General features: G+C 40.1%; 1 protein-coding gene across 1 annotated transcript in view; it reads right to left on the bottom strand.

Annotated features, from left to right (window-relative positions):
• The window catches only part of B3GLCT (beta 3-glucosyltransferase), a 90,369-nt gene that overhangs the window by 47,546 nt on the left and 25,491 nt on the right, over positions 1–17,332 (bottom strand). The window contains exons 4-6 of the mRNA XM_007447944.1: positions 17,292–17,332; positions 16,381–16,492; positions 2,861–2,997 (exon numbers count right to left, since the gene is read on the bottom strand). The exon at positions 17,292–17,332 is cut by the window's right edge and continues 1 nt beyond it. Coding sequence (XP_007448006.1) covers positions 2,861–2,997; positions 16,381–16,492; positions 17,292–17,332 — 290 coding nt within the window. The remainder of the gene's footprint in view (positions 1–2,860; positions 2,998–16,380; positions 16,493–17,291) is intronic.

The raw sequence follows: 17,332 nt of genomic DNA, 5'->3' as shown, positions 1-17,332 counted from the left end.
TCCTGCTCAGTACCTGCCCACCAGCTCAGGGGCAGGACTGGGTGAGGACACTGCATAAAGAGACTGCATTCTCAGAACATTCCTGACGTATATTAAGAGAAAACTCTGCCCTGGTGTGGAATCTTGTCCAACTTGAACTCTGCTTGGTTGAAGCCAGTTTTCATGAATAAACTCTTTTAAGGTAACTTGGGGATTTGGATTCATGCCAAGTGCCTTCAAAATCTGAGCCAACCACATTCAGACACCAAAGACAAAAAAAAAAAGGAAAAAGAAAAGTCATACCTGGGCTTATCGCCACAGACAAGGAACACAGAATTGTGATCAGAATCCAATGGCACGTGACATCCACTGTCAGACGGCCAAGCTGCCCACACCTCTTCTTAATAGACAATAAACACCTCTGAACTGTTACCCTAAACATGCTCTCTACCCTTCTTGGCTTTTTAAGTTTCTTTTGCATTCAATTCTTGTACATTTTTCTCTGAGGGAAACCAGAGAAAAATGTGACAGTCACTGATAGAATCTCTTTAAGAGGAAAGAATCTCTTTTTAAGATGAACACTGACTGACTGGAAACAAATCAGTATGTACACTGACATCTGTAAGCGGCTACGTTCAGCAGCCTGTGGAATCTGCCAGAACCAGTGATGGTTACCTCAATATTACGAACGTCGCATGGATGAGTCAGCCTCATGGGACACCTGGGGCCTAACCCAGTCACCTTGCAAACAAGTCCCAGTTCTAAAAGTGTGCAGGGGGGCATTCACCCTACTCAAAAGGCCAGTCCTAGTGGTGGGAGCTAGGTTTCATTTTTCTATACACCAAGCAAGGGCTATAGCCAAGGGCTTTTCAAACGCTAATTTCAGGAACCAACAAGGCCAAAATAAACAAGGCCAGAAATCCCAACTACTTTGAGAAAATATTTCTTCATTAAATATTCAGTTCCTGGCAAATAAGAATCTGACATTCAGCTTTCCTATTTTTAGAAGGCGCTAAGTCATGTCCCGATAACACAGTTCTAATGACACAACCAGCTAGACCGGAAACTTGCAACAAACATAGGGCTCCTTCAACTCCATACCAGGAAAACTTCCTACCTGACTTTTCTAGTCCCACTTGCGAGACAGTCAACAGAGCAAGATATTGCAGGGAATCTAGATGAGGTTTTCTGATGGAAAAACAACAGGGGAAACCATTAACAGTTCTGTAGTAACACCTACTTGAAGAAATCATCTTACTGAAAATCAATGAGCGTTTCTCCAAAGATGCAAGTATTTTTTTTTTTTTTTTTTAACGGATGCTATCGTGAGGAGATCACGTAGCTAGAGCACTGGGAAATGTTGGGCAGTGTTAATTCAACACTCACTGATGCGGGATTGCTAGCCCCAAAAATGTTTTCGGTGAGAAAGTCTAAGAAAGTGCCATAAAGTGTCTTTAAGTAACCAGTTTTTCTGGTGACTTGAGCAGAAGAAATACTTGAGTAACTATAAATCGTTGCCCTACCTACCAAGTGAGCCATAAGTTAAGGAAAGGAGACACAGTGAATCAACGCTCCCGTAGTGGGCCCTGTTGGTTACCTGCATGATACACAGCATCTCTTTCCTTCCTCTAAGAGAATTCTGATTTTGATCAATTATTCAGGGCAAAAAAGGGGCTCCAGGGTCAGAGTTAGTTTGATCCCAACCGATGCACTGAAGTTCGCTGGCAGCTGTTAATGGTGCAGAGGATGGTATAGGCCTGAAGTTGTCCCAACTGACTTTAATTGGATAGGATCCACCTAGAGACTGGGCATAAGTACTTTCATTCCATGGTTAGAGGCTCTCTCCTGCTGTACATAAATAAGAAGTTCGTAGACCTTACTGCCTTGAAAGCACAAAGCAAACCAGATTTAGGGTGAAGTGATGCTGTGAACTAAGCCGGAGAGACAGAGAGATCCAGCCTCTCCTCAATAACATTGCTGAACTCCTGCACCAAACAACCACCCACCTCCGCTTCCAATTCCAGCAACAATATTCGCTTCATCCACTCTGCATACTTTTCTGCTACTTGCATCTACATTGGGAAGGAGCATGTTACATTGTAAGGAACTTTCAAATGTCAAGGGAGCAGTCCAGAAGTTTCAGCAACCACAAATGACAAAGTATCTACTACCTTATATTACTACAATGGGCTAAAAAGCTTTTCAGGACTCCAAACCCTAGAAACAGGACACTTACTGTAAGAAATAAGAGAAAAATTTTCATCTTTGCAGATATAAAAACCACAACTGCACTATCAACTTTCCATTCCCTAAAGAACAAAAACTCACAATTAATCTGAACTATTTAGGTTAAGAGGACTGTCAACAGCCATGCTTCTCCTGAATTACGACTTATCTTCACCTTTCACATCGAAAACTGCATTACTGTGATTATCACACCAAGAGCCAGGTATGCCTCCTGCCCAGCCCACGTTTAAAGGCGTCTACACATCCACGCACATAACCAGTCATCACCCCGACCCCAGGCATGCTGCTGATTCATTTTCTTACTGACAATCAGAGTCACGCCTAGAGCTCACAACAGTGGTCACACCTCTGGGTGCAGAGTCCTGAGCACTCGTGGGCCCTCCCTCAGCCTCACAGTTGACCATTCGCCTCATTTTGCAGGTGAGTAAGAGGAAGGGCAGAGCGGCTGAGCGTGAGTCTGAGGGGATGAGTAAGTGATGGAGCCCGTGTCCGGTTCCTGCCGCGGGTCTCCCTGCACTACCACCTGCTGCCTCTGCTGAAAAGTTCACTCAGATCCATCACCTGCAAGACTCGGCAAAATAAAAGTTGATTCATACACGAAACGAAACGAAAAGAAAGTCTAATAAATTCTTACTTGTTTACCAGTGGAATACTAAGGGCCCAGCCAGCAGCAAAGTCTGGATATTTAAAAACTGTAGGATTTTCGGAAAAGGCATAATGGTGAATTATTGTGGATTCTTCATCATGTAATGCTTTTCCTAAAAACCATTCCTGTTAAATAAAGATATAAAATTTTTTTAAAAAGCCATTTCATGCACGACCAAAAACAAATTGGTATCATTAGTTTTAGTTAAATATCCTGGGTGATAGAGAATAAGCACAGATTATATGTTTCTAAAGAATTTTAACAAAAATATAATTATTACTCATGTGATAATGAATATAGCATAATCTTGGTCTATAAAGAAAGTAATTTAAGATCAGATCATCAGGATGAACAAAATGTTAGTCATCATTATACTATAAACACATAAAAGTGGTATTTTATAGAACATTCCTTATCAAAATACTATTAATGGGAAGAAAACAGTGTTCCTTTATGTCCCACTGAGGTTTGCCAAGAAGAATTTGAAAGATTCCTTCCAGAATCAGTGCCTATTTTATTCATTTATTCACTCATTCAATTAACATTTATTATCATTTGTTATCAGTTAACATGCATCCCATGCCAGGTGGGAACAGAGCTTACACAATAGTGGGGAGACAGAAAGTAAGCAAGTAAATAAAGTAAGTTCAGACAGTGCTATGATGAAAATAAAACAGTGGCGGGTGACCCTGGAAAGAGAGGGAAATCTCTTAGGAAGTTACAGTTGAACAGAGATTAAATAACATCAAGGAACCGGCTAAGCACAAATCTGGGGAAGAACAGGTGAGGCAGTTAATACAAAGTCCCTGAGGTGGGAAAAACCTTCATATATTCTATCAAAAAATGAGTGCAGTGTGGCTGGAATATACGGGGTATGGGAAACATGGTATGAAAGAGAAGCAGGAGATAGACCAGGGTTCAGATGTCACAACAGAACAGCCTGGATCAGACCGACTCTCCCACCAAGAGCAAGTATAAAAGCTGGAGAAATTCTTAGAGCAAATGACTGAGGGCATCAAAAAACAACAAAGGCAAATAGGATGTGAGGGCTAACATCTGAGAGAGAAGGGGAGCCCACCCATGGGAGCCCCATATTTACCTCCTTTTACCCTCAGGGAATCTGCTGATTACCCGATTAGAGGACAGCACACAACCAAGAGCAGGCAGCTGGGGACTCGTGTAATCTGGCTGCACTGCAGAGACAGAGGCTGGAGCCGCAAGCTGCCGAGATGGTAGAGATTTAAGGGGATCCCAGAGGAGTGAGCCCCAAATTCTGCCTGCGAGCTTCCCTCAACTCCTAGGCTGCACAAAAACCAAGGGAAAACACAAGAACCAAGTGGAAAACAGCAGTGAAGTGGCTAAAATCTGAGCAGAGACTTCAGCAGTAGTTCTGGGAGCCCAAGGCTGGAGGGCAGGGTCTGCCGGGGGAAAAGGGTCTAGAAGTAAGGGCAGTCTGTAGATAGACCTACCCAGACAAGGTCTACTACCCAGAAGAATATTAAATGCACAAGACCAGACCAATAACAGAGAAAAATGAGAAACAGAGATTCACAGATAAACTAGGTTTTGCAGTTTAAAAAATATATAATATGAAAATAGATCAAAAGATGATGACTTTTACCAAAGAACTAGAATCTATAAACAAGAGTCAAATGGAAATCCTAAAACTGAATAATGCAATAACTCAAGTTAGGAATTCAAGAGAATATTAGACATAACAGAAGAGAGAAGAGTGACCTGGAAGGTAGGTCAGTAAAAAATATCCACATTTATGCACAAAAAAGAAAACAAAGAGGAACATACAGAAAAGAGCTTGAGTGCAACACGGGACATAGTGAAAGGTCTAAAATACACGATGCTCAAACTAAGCAAAGTAAGTCAGAAAGAGAACGACAAATACCATATGATATCACTTGTATGTGGAATCTGAAGTACGGCACAAATGACCTATCTACAAAACGGAAACAGACTCACAGACATAGAGAACAGACGTGTGGTTGCCAAGGGGGGGGGAGGGAGAGAGATGGACTGGGAATTTGGGGTTGGTAGATGCCAACTATTACATTTGGAATGGATAAACAACAAGGTCTTACTGTAGAGCACAGGAACTATATCCAATCTCCTGGCATACCATAATGGAAAAGAAAACTTAAAAAAAGAATGTATGTATGTGTAAAACTGAGTCACTTTGCTGTACAGCAGAGATTGGTACAACATTGTAAATCAACTATGCTTCAATAAAAAAATAAATAAAATACATGATGTTCAAAACCCAGAACAGGAAGAGACAGACAATGGAACTCAATCAATATTCGAAGAAACACAGGCTTAGAACCTTCTTAAAAACTGACACAAGTCATCAAGCCATAGATTCAAGAAGCTCTGTAAACTCTAATCAAGAGACGTACAAAGAAAACCACATAGGCAAATGCTGGTTGAAAAACCTAAGATAGAGAAAATCTTAAAAGTAATTTTGGGGGAGAGGTGTACACATTTCTTTCAAAGGAGCAAAAATAAGACATACAGTTAACTTTTCAACAAAAACAAGACAAGTGAAAGAACGGAGCATCTTTACAGTGATAGAAAATTACTGCTGACCTGGAGTGTGACACCTCGTGAAACTATCTTAGGTGCAGTGGGAAACCACAGGAAGTTTTTGAGCAGGTGCACAAGAAGATCTGAATTACAGAGATACTGGATTATTGGGATGGCAAGAACGGAAACCAGGAGAGCAGCTAGGATGCTTAAATCATGGTCAAGGAAAGAGATGACAGTAGCCTGGACCACAGTAATAGTATTCAACACAGCAGGAAGATAGATGAGAGGTGTATCCTGGAGGGAGACTCCACTAAATATGCCAGCATGAGGCTGAGGGGAAAGAGGAATCAATCACCAGCCCTAGGTTTTTTCATATGAGCAACTCAATAGACAGTGATGCCATTTCTGAGATGCAGGAGACTGAAGATGGATGAGGTTAAAAAGGGGCATGAAGAGTTCAGTTCTGAACAAGCTGAGTTTGAGGCTCCTGGTAGACAAGTAGGCGGCTGGACATAGGAGTAGGGAGCACATAACTCCCTCCCTCGGTTCCTTCATGCTTGGCTCAAATGTGACCTGATCTGTGAGATTTTTCCTGAACACCCTCTACGGAAAAGTAAGCCCATCCCAATCTATCCTTCATCCCTCTTATTTTGCTTTATTTTTCTCCATAACACTTATTACCATCTGACACATTGTTTCACATTTGCCTGTCTCCCCTGCAAAAGACTATCCCATCCTTGTGACCAGGGATGTTGTCTATTTTGCTCACTGCTGTATCCCAGGATACCTAAATGTCCCAGGTGCCCCTAGTTTTGTGTTAAATGAGGCAGCAAGCCCGGGAGAGCTTTCAAAGGCAACTATGAAACAAATGTCAGCAGATAATTTAAGTCAAGTACCCTAAGTTCTAAAAGTTCTGTATATTTTCTCTTTTACCCAACCATCACCCCCTCACTCCCTATCCCTTATCAGAAAATAAAAGCATGAGGGATACAGTGCTGTCTCCTCAGGGCCCTCTTCTGCTCATGGTTGTGTTCCAAATACCTCCCAGAGTCTTAGTTTGGGTCAATTCAGCAACAAGTCATAAATGAACATACGTGAAAGCCAGTAACACAACTGTGTGTCTAGGTCCATAGTTCCACCCGAGGATTTCTTCCTGACATTTTATGGATATATTAAATCACCACTGGGCAAGAGAAGTGATTATAAGGCAAACAGCCTTGGCTTGAGATAGAATATTCAACATCTTTTTAAAAAAATCAAACTACTAAAGATTAACCAATATGAAAATCATCACATTTAACACACCATGTAAATATAGCTTGTTTAAAGAAAATAAACACTTCAGTATATTTTAGCACCTTTCTCAATAATCTTTCACTGTTATAATCTCCTGTTCCAAACATAAATTTATGCAGAACATGTTTTTATGTTTCAACAACTAATAGCAGTGTTCAGCTATTATCTAGTATATAAGATTGTTTTTCAATACTTTGGGGGGGATTATACTGTAAACTACTCTAAGGGAGAAATTAATACAGATTCTGTGAAGAGACACTGCCCCATCTTTCTTGATAATTTTCTTAATGCCTTCGTAATAAAGACAATTACAATCAAGACAGACTGTAAAAGAATAACTCAGTGTTCTATTAGTATTGTTAGAATTACTCTTTGCTAGCACTGTGTCACCTCTATTAAAAATTAAAAATTAGAGACATTTCAGCAAATATACACATGTTAAAAGCATACTGTGGGGAAAAAACAGGAAGACTTCAATAAGATACAGAAATTTATAGAAATCACCTAGAAAGGCAATTTAACAAAGATTAATTACTTTAATAAAGATCAAAGTTTTTCATTTAAAATATTGTGTAGCAGCATAAATTTGCATTAGTAAGAATGACAAAATGATATTGAAGGGAAAAAATGTCAGAATCCAACAAAGTAACTGATACTCTAACACATTATTATGAGTTTAATGTCGTTTATCTCTGTCAATATCAAAGCCAGGTTTGTCTTATACTTTTTCCCTAAAATTTCATATGGTAGGGGAAAAAAAATTACACTGGTTTGAGCTAACTTCAACATTATGTAATTTTTATTCCCAAATGCTAGTTTCAAAAGAAACAAAGCATCCTAGATTTTTTTTCACGTGGTACTGCTCACAAAAGAAGAAGAAAGCATCTCATTTTACCCCTTGGCTCTGTACTTGCTTTTCATGAACTTGCTTTGAACTTATCATTCCAATTTTCATTAAAAAGTACAGTGAGTCACCATCTTCTGTACAGAATTAGAGCTATGGATAATGGAAAACATAATCTCCAGGTGAAACGAACACTAGGAGGAGATTAAAACTCCTACATCCTGAAAAAGATCTGGGAGTTTTTCTCAAGTCAAAGGCAAACATAAAAGCCTAACAAATGTTTTACATAAAATACGGCACCGAGTACACAGCTGCTGCTCAGCCGTCAGCTGAAAAGACTAGATGAGACACGTTCATAATTCTTTTCTCCTTTGAAGGAATTATTCTTTTAACCTAACAACCTTCTCATTCAATTATATCTGTACTTTCCCAGAAATCAAATGCATGAAGAGAAATCAGAATGGGCCCTTCCAGCATTTAAAAACCATCAAGACCAGTGGTTTTATTATAGTGACAAACTTTCCAGCGTTTGAGAAATCAACGTAATGATCACTGTTGCCCAACTCTGTGTGTCCCCATCAACAAACCAAGCGGACACCCAGAAGCCACAGCTCCTTTTCCACATCCTCCTTAAATCTGACTCACTTCTGGAGTGGGCGTCAGAACAGGGGTGGGGCAGGTGTCCAGTGATCCCAGAAAGGACCCAGTTCTGCTTATTCCACGTTTAAAGAATTCCATAAGTTGATCAGGGCGCAGCCTGGGCTGCTCCAAGAGAACTGAACGGACTGATTTCCTCTCCACAAAACTCCAGGGCTGCCTCTAAACCTCCAGAGACATTGAATGTAGCCTAGCAAGACAGCTGACTTATAGAGTTATTCAGTCGTATGCAAATATTTATTGACCACCTACTAAGTGTTAAACACTGTGCTCAGTACTCAGACAGAACTTAGAGGTAAACAAGATCCAGCTGCAACATCATATCTGCACAAGATAAAAATGTTAAAATATGAAAGTAGCGGTGAACTTCTCACCCAAGATGCATACTGTCTCACCCCCAGACCTTCTCAAATATTGTTCTCTCTGCTTAGAGCACTCTCTCCTATTAACTCCTACTCATCCCATGGGCTCAGATTAAATGTCACTTCCGGTCATGACCCTCCCAGATTCGGTCTGATACCCTGCTGTGTGCTTCTAACAGCGCCCAATATTTCCTTTAAACGTCTCCCTTGTAATGGTAATTGCTTTTTATTTTTCTTAACATCTTTAGTGGAGTATAATTGCTTTACAATGGTGTGTTAGTTTCTGCTTTAAAACAAAGTGAATCAGTTATACATATACAGGTGTTCCCATATCTCTTCCCTCTTGCATCTCCCTCCCTCCCACCTTCCCTATCCCACCCCTCTAGGTGGTCACAAAGCACCAAGCTGATCTCCCTGTGCTATGAGGCTGTTTCCCACTAGCTACCTATTTTACGTTTGGTAGTACATATAAGTCCATGCCACTCTCTCCTTTGCCAGAGCTTACCCTTCCCCCTCCCCATATCCTCAAGTCCATTCTCTAGTAGGTCTGTGTCTTTACTCCCGTCTTGCCCCTAGGTTCTTCATGACCTTTTTTTTTCCCCGTAGATTCCATATATATGTGTTAGCATACAGTATTTGTTTTTCTCTGACTTACTTCACTCTGTAGGACAGACTCTAGGTCCATCCAATTCACTACAAATAACTCAATTTCGTTTCTTTTTATGGCTGAGTAATATTCCATTGTATATATGTGCCACATCTCCTTTATCCATTCATCCGATGATGGACACTTACGTTGCTTCCATATCCTGGCTATTGTAAATAGAGCTGCAATGAACACTTCGGTACATGACTCTTTTTGAATTATGGTTTTCTCAGGGTATATGCCCAGTAGTGTGATTGCTAGGTCGTATGGTAGTTCTATTTATAGTTTTATAAGGAACCTCCATACTGTTCTCCATAGTGGCTGTATCAATATACATTCCCACCAGCAGTGCAAGAGGGTTCCCTTTTCTCCACACCCTCTCCAGCATTTATTGTTTCTAGATTTTTTGATGATGGCCATTCTGACTGGTGTGAGATGATATCTCATTGTAGTTTTGATTTGCATTTCTCTAATGATTGATGATGTTGAGCATTCTTTCATGTGTTTGTTGGCAGTCTGTATATCTTCTTTGGAGAAATGTCTATTTAGGTCTTCTGCCCATTTTTGGATTGGGTTGTTTATTTTTTTGTTATTGAGCTGCATGAGCTGCCTGTAAATTTTAGAGATTAATCCTTTGTCAGTTGATTCATTTGCAGATATTTTCTCCCATTCTGAGGGCTGTCTTTTGCTTTTGTTTATGGTTTCCTTTGCTGTGCAAAAGCTCTGAAGTTTCATTAGGTCCCATTTGTTTATTTTTGTTTTTATTTCCATTTCTCTAGGAGGTGGGTCAAAAAGGATCTTGCTGTGATTTATGTCATAGAGTGTTCTCCTGTGTTTTCCTCTAAGAGGTTGATAGTTTCTGGCCTTACATTTAGGTCTTTAATCCATTTTGAGCTTATTTTTGTGTATGGTGTTAGGGAGTGTTCTAATCTCATACTTTTACATGTACCTGTCCAGTTTTCCCAGCACCACTTATTGAAAAGGCTGTCTTTTCTCCACTGTATATTCTTGCCTCCTTTATCAAAGATAAGGTGACCATATGTGTGTGGGTTTATCTCTGGGCTTTCTATCCTGTTCCATTGATCTGTATTTCTGTTTTTGTGCCAGTACCATACTGTCTTGACTACTGTAGCTTTGCAGTATAGTCTGCAGTCAAGCAGCCTGATTCCTCCAGCTCCATTTTTTATTCTCAAGGTTGCTATGGCTATTCGGGGTCTTTTGTGTTTCCATAAAATTTGTGAAATTTTTTGTTCGAGTTCTGTGGAAAATGCCAGTGGTAGTTTGATAGGGATTGCACTGAATCTGTAGATTGCTTTGGGTAGTAGAGTCATTTTCACAATGTTGATTCTTCCAATCCAAGAACATGGTATATCTCTCCATCTATTTGTATCATCTTTAATTTCTTTCATCAGGGTCTTATAGTTTTCTGAGTACAGGTCTTTTGTCTCCTTAGGTAGGTTTATTCTTAGATATTTTATTCTTTTTGAGGTAACAGTAAATGGGAGTGTTTTCTTGATTTCACTTTCAGATATTTCATCATTAGTGTATAGGAATGCCAGAGATTTCTGTGCATTACTTTTGTATCCTGCTACCTTACCAAATTCATTGATTAGATCTAGCAGTTTTCTGGTAGCATCTTTAGGATTCTCTATGTATAGTATCATGTCATCTGCAAACAGTGACAGCTTTACTTCTTCTTTTCCAATTTGGATTCCTTTTATTTCTTTTTCTTCTCTGATTGCTGTGGCTAAAACTTCCAAAACTATGTTGAATAATTGTGGTGAGACTGGGCAACCTTGTCTTCTGCTTGATCTTAGTGGAAATGGTTTCAGTTTTTCACCATTGAGGATGATGTTGGCTGTGGGTTTGTCATATATGGCCTTTATTATGTTGAGGAAAGTTCCCTCTATGCCTACATCCTGCAGGGTTTTTATCATAAATGGGTGTCGAATTTTGTCGAAAGCTTTTTCTGCATCTATTGAGATGATCATATGGTTTTTCTCCTTCGATTTGTTAATATGGTGTATCACGTTGATTGATTTGCATATATTGAAGAATCCTTGCATTCCTGGAATAAACCCCACTTGATCATGGTGTATGATCCGTTTAATGTGCTGTTGGATTCTGTTTGCTAGTATTTTGTTGAGGATTTTTGCATCTATGTTCATCAGGGATATTGGCCTGTAGTTTTCTTTCTTTGTGACATCTCTGGTTTTGGTATCAGGGTGATGGTGGCCTCATAGAATGAATTTGGGAGTGTTCCTCCTTCTGCTGTATTTTGGAAGAGTTTGAGAAGGATAGGTGTTAGCTCTTCTCTAAATGTTTGATAGAATTCGCCTGTGAGGCCATCTGGTCCTGGGCTTTTGTTTGTTGGAAGATTTTTAATCACAGTTTCCATTTCAGTGCTTGTGATTGGTCTGTTCATATTTTCTATTTCTTCCTGGTTCAGTCTCCTCAGGTTGTGCCTTTCTAAGAATTTGTCCATTTCTTCCAGGTTGTCCATTTTATTGGCATAGAGTTGCTTGCAATAATCTCTCATGATCCTTTGTGTTTCTGCAGTGTCAGTTGTTACTTCTCCGTTTTCATTTCCAGTTCTATTGATTTGAGTCTTCTCCCTTTTTCTGTTGATGAGTCTGGCTAATGGTTTATCAATTTTATCTTCTCAAAGAATCAGCTTTTAACTTTATTGATCTTTGCTACTGTTTCCTTCATTTTTTTCATTTATTTCTGATCTGATCTTTATGATTTCTTTCCTTCTGCTGACTTTGGGGTTTTTTTGTTCTTCTCTAATTGCTTTAGGTGCAAGGTTAGGTTGTTTATTTGTGATGTTTCCTGTTTCGTAAGGTAGGATTGTATTGCTATAAACTTCCCTCTTAGAACTGCTTTTGCTGCATCCCATAGATTTAGGGTCTTCGTGTCTCCATTGTCATTTGTTTCTAGGTATTTTTTGATTTCCTCTTTGATTTCTTCAGTGATCACTTCGTTATTAAGTAGTGTATTGTTTGGCCTCCGTGTGTTTGTATTTTTTACAGATCTTTTCCTGTAATTGATATCTAGTCTCATAGCGTTGTGGCTGGAAAAGATACTTGATACGATTTCAGTTTTCTCAAATTTACCAAAGCTTGATTTGTGACCCAAGGTATGATCTATCCTGGAGAATGTTCCATGAGCACTTGAGAAAACCGTGTATTCTGTTGTTTTGGGATGGAATGTCCTATAAATATCAATTAAGTCCATCTTGTTTAATGTATCATTTAAAGCTTGTGTTTCCTTATTTTCATTTTGGATGATCTGTCCATTGCTGAAAGTGGGGTGTTAAAGTCCCCTATTATGACTGTGTTACTGTTGATTTCCCCTTTTATAGCTGTTAATATTTGCCTTATGTATTGAGGTGCTCCTATGTTGGGTGCATAAATATTTACAATTGTTATATCTTCTTCTTGGATCGATCCCTTGATCATTACTTAGTGTCCTTCTTTGTATCTCGTAATAGTCTGTATTTTAAAGTCTATTTTGTCTGATATGAGAATTGCTACTCCAGCTTTCTTTTGGTTTCCATTTGCATGAAATATCTTTTTCTATCCCCTCACTTTCAGTCTGTATGTGTCTCTAGGTCTGAAGTGGGTCTCTTGTAGACAGCATATATATGGGTCTTGTTTTTGTATCCATTCAGCCAATCTGTGTCTTCTGGTGGGAGCATTTAGTCCATTTACATTTAAGGTAATTATCGATATGTATGTTCCTGTTCCCATTTTCTTAATTGTTTTGGGTTTGTTATTGTACGTCTTTTCCTTCTCTTGTGTTTCTTGCCCAGAGAAGTTCCTTTAGCATTTGTTGTAAAGCTCGTTTCGTGGTGCTGAACTCTCTCAGCTTTTGCTTGTCTGTAAAGGTTTTAATTTCTCCATCAAATCTGAATGAGATCCTTGCTGGGTAGAGTAATCTTGGTTGTAGGTTTTTCTCCTTCATCACTTTAAATATGTCCTGCCACTCCCTTCTTGCTTGCAAAGTTTCTGCTGAAAGAGCAGCTGTTAACCTTATGGGGATTCCCTTGTGTGTTATTTGTTGTTTTTCCCTTGCTTTTAATATGTTTTCTTTGTATTTTTTTTTTTTGCGGTACGCGGGCCTCTCACTGTTGTGGCCTCTCCCATTGCGGAGCACAGGCTACCGACATGCAGGCTCAGCGGCAATGGCTCACAGGCCCAGCTGCTCCGCATGTGTGGGATCTTTCCAGACCGGGACAGGAACCCGCGTCCCCTGCATCGGCCGGCGGACTCTCAACCACTGCGCCACCAGGGAAGCCGCTGTATTTAATTTTTGATAGTGTGATTAATATGTGTCTTGGCGTGTTTTTCCCTGCATTTATCCTGTATGGGACTCTCTGTGCTATATGGACTTGATTATTTCCTTTCCCATATTAGGGAAGTTTTCAACTATAATCTCTTCAAATATTTTCTCAGTCCCTTTCTTTTTCTCTTCTTCTTCTGGGACCCCTATAATTCGAATATTGGTGCGTTTGATGGTTGTCCCAGAGGTCTCTGAGACTGTCCTCAGTTCTTTTCATTCTTTTTTCTTTATTCTGCTCTGCAGTAGTTATTTCCACTATTTTATCTTCCAGGTCACTTATCCATTCTTCTGCCTCAGTTATTCTGCTATTGATCCCTTCTAGAGAATTTTTAATTTCATTTATTGTGCTGTTCATTGTTGCTCGTTTCCTCTTTAGTTCTTCTAGGCCCTTGTTAAATGTTTCTTGCATTTTCTCTATTCTATTTCCAAGATTCTGGATCATCTTTACTATCATTATTCTGAATTCTTTTTCAGGTAGACTGCCTATTTCCTCTTCATTTGTTACGTCTGGTGGGCTTCTGCCTAGTTCCTTCACCTGCTGTGTGTTTCTCTCTCTTCTCACTTTGCTTATCTTACTGTGTTTGGGGTCTCCTTTTTGCAGGCTGCAGGTTCGTAGTTCCCGTTGTTTTTGGTGTCTGTCCCCAGGGGCTAAGGTTGGTTCAGTGGGTTGTGTAGGCTTCCTGGTGGAGGGGACTAGTGCTTGTGTTCTGGTGGATGAGGCTGGATCTTGTCTTTCTGGTGGGCAGGTCCACGTCTGGTGGTGTGTTTTGGGGTGTCTGTGGACTTATTATGATTTTAGGCAGCCTCTCTGCTAATCGGTGGGGTTGTGTTCCTGTCTTGCTAGTTGTTTGGCATAGGGTGTGCAGCACTGTAGCTTGCTGGTCGTTGAGTGAAGCTGGGTCTTGGTGTTGAGATGGAGATCTCTGGGAGATTTTCACTATTTGATTTCACCATTTGTTATTACATGGAGCTGGGAGGTCTCCCAGTGTCCTGAGCTTGGCTCTCCCACCTCAGATGCACAGCAGTGACTCCTGGCTGGAGCATAAGAGCCTTTCATCCACAGGCTCAGAATAAAAGGGAGAAAAAGAGGAAGGAAGGACGGGACGGAGGGAGGGATGGAGGGAGGGATGGAGGGAGGGACGGAGGGAGGGAGGGGATAAAATAAAATAAGATAAAATAAAATAAAGTTATTAAAATAAAATATATTAAGAAAAAAAATTTTTTTACGTGAAAAAAAACGGATGGACAGAACCCTAGGACAAATGGTGAAAGCAAAGCCATGTAGACAAAATCTCACACAGAAGCATACACATACACACTCACAAAAAGAGGAAAAGGGGAAAAAATAATAAATCTTGCTCTCAACGTCCACCTCCTCAGTTTGGGATGATTCAGGTAATCCACAGATGCAGGGTACATCAAGTTGATTGTGGAGATTTAACCTGCTGCTCCCGAGGCTGCTGGGAGAGAATTCCCTTTCTCTTCTTTGTTCGCACAGCTCCTGGGGTTCAGCTTTGGATTTGGCCCCGCCTCTGCGTGTAGGTCGCTGAGGGCGTCTGTTCTTCGCTCAGACAGGACGGGGTTAAAGGAGCAGCTGATTCGGGGGCTCTGGCTCACTCAGGCCGGGGGGAGGGAGGGGTATGATGCGGGGTGAGCCTGTGGCAGCAGAGGCTGGCATGACGTCACACCAGCCTGAGGCGCGCCGTGCGTTCTTCCGGGGAAGTTGTCCCTGGATCCTGGGACCCTGGCAGTGGCGGGCTGCACAGGCTCCCCAGAAGGGAGGTGTGGAGAGTGAGCTGTGCTCGCACACAGGCTTCTTGGTGGCTGCAGCAGCCTTAGCGTCTCATGCCCGTCTCTGGGGTCCGCGCTTATAGCCGCGGCTCACGCCCATCTCTGGAGCTCCTTTTAGCAGCGCTCTTAATCCCCTCTCCTCGCGCACCAGGAAACAAAGAGGGAAGAAAAAGTCTCTTGCCTCTTCGGCAGTTCCAGACTTTTTCCGGGACTCCCTCCCGGCAAGGCTAGCCGTGGTGCACTAACCGCTTCATGCTGTGTTCAGGCAGCCAACCCCAGTCCTCTCCCTCAGTATCTGCTTTCTTAATGGTCTCTCCTCTCCCTGCTACTCTGTACCATCCAGGCAGTCAGGACCCTTGTCTGTCTAGCCTCTGCTATCATAGTGCTTGATACACAGTTGGTACTCAAAAAATATTTCTTGTCTAAAATAATGTGGTCATTGTTGATAAAGAGAAATAACCAATTTAAATTTATTTCTTAACTCTAGGTTATATCTAGGTTTAACTCTATCTAGGTTCTTAACTCTAGGTTATATCTAGGTTTTTTAATTTTTTAATAATGTGGTCATTGTTGATAAAGAGAAATAACCAATTTAAATTTATTTCTTAACTCTAGGTTATATCTAGGTTTAACTCTATATCTAGCTTCTTAACTCTAGGTTATATCTAGGTTTTTTAATTCTCCAAAATTGATAACCCATATAGATTTTTTTCATTTAAAAATGGCTCGTTTTAAGTTCCATTCTTCTGAAAGCTCCAAATGTCAAAGAGAAGTATTTAACATTGCTTCCAGATATTCAACTGTTATTTCATTCTTCTGTTTTTTTTTTTAAGTGAAAGCAGGTTTTTTTGAGAGAGATACACATTGCATAGACAGAATGTGCTCTGTTTCACAAGGCAAGAGCAGCCTATTTCATTCTTCTTAATCTTAAATTATGTTTTTATTAGACTGAAAAGCCTCTTAATCAAAATTAAACTTCTTTTAAGCATTTTCCCCAAAATAAAAATACTCGTATTGAAATTGTATTTACCTTTGATGGGTCATATCTTCTGAGTGCTTGTAAGAGTTGTGGAATTTGTATTCTTGTCTCTTCTTCACAGAAGAAAATCCATGATGAATTTCTGCTGTATGTTACAGAAAAGCTGACAAAAACAAGTAGGTTATAGTAATCACCTTTATAAAGTGAGTTTATAATAAGGTTTAAAACTGATAAACAGGAGATGGATGAAGGGCATACAAAATGGCAAGAAATCTGGATTTTTTTCCCATGATATTTTTCTTCCGTGTATAGTTTAAGCGTATAGGAAAGCCAGACACTATTGGTTATGAAACAGCTAGACTTCCTCAAGTTAATTCTTTCTATGACAAACCCCAATTCAGAAGAGACATAATTCTCAAATAAAATATCAAATATATTGACATTATATCTTTTAAGAAAGAAACATATTTAAAAATAAAAGCTATTCATGATTAAGAATCAATCATCAATGCTTAAACTGTATGAATAATGCAGTTTGACTATAAACGTATCTAATTTCTCTAATATTAAGTGAAAGTAGTTCTAAAGACACATGGTACAACACTAGATATAAAAGCAGGAGACTCAGAGAACTGAATCATTTTTGTAAAAAAAACCCAAGAAATACCTAATTAGTCTGAAGTAGTATTTATGATGTGTAGCTTTTGGGAAGAATTGTTTTAGATACGAGACAAACAGTAAAAGGAGCTGGGGAATTACGGTCGCTGTAGATTAATTCAAATAAAACCCACTGCCTAGTGAAACGGGAAAAAAAAAAGACTCAATCATCAAGAAATCCGATTACAGTAGCGGTCATAGAGTCCTGACTCTGAGGAAAAAACACCCTCTGAGTAAGAAAACTAGGGAGCCTACAAGCGTCAGGTAGAGATGCCAATAATGAGCACGTGTCACGTGAAACGTACTGCGGTAACAACGGAAGTATGGTCCACGCGCCTTCCTGCTG

This window comes from Lipotes vexillifer, unplaced genomic scaffold (genome assembly GCF_000442215.2).
Source record: "Lipotes vexillifer unplaced genomic scaffold, Lipotes_vexillifer_v1.1 scaffold760, whole genome shotgun sequence".
Lineage (NCBI taxonomy): Eukaryota > Metazoa > Chordata > Mammalia > Artiodactyla > Lipotidae > Lipotes > Lipotes vexillifer.
Note: the sequence above shows the minus strand (reverse complement) of the source record. Positions and strands in the feature narration are given on the sequence as shown.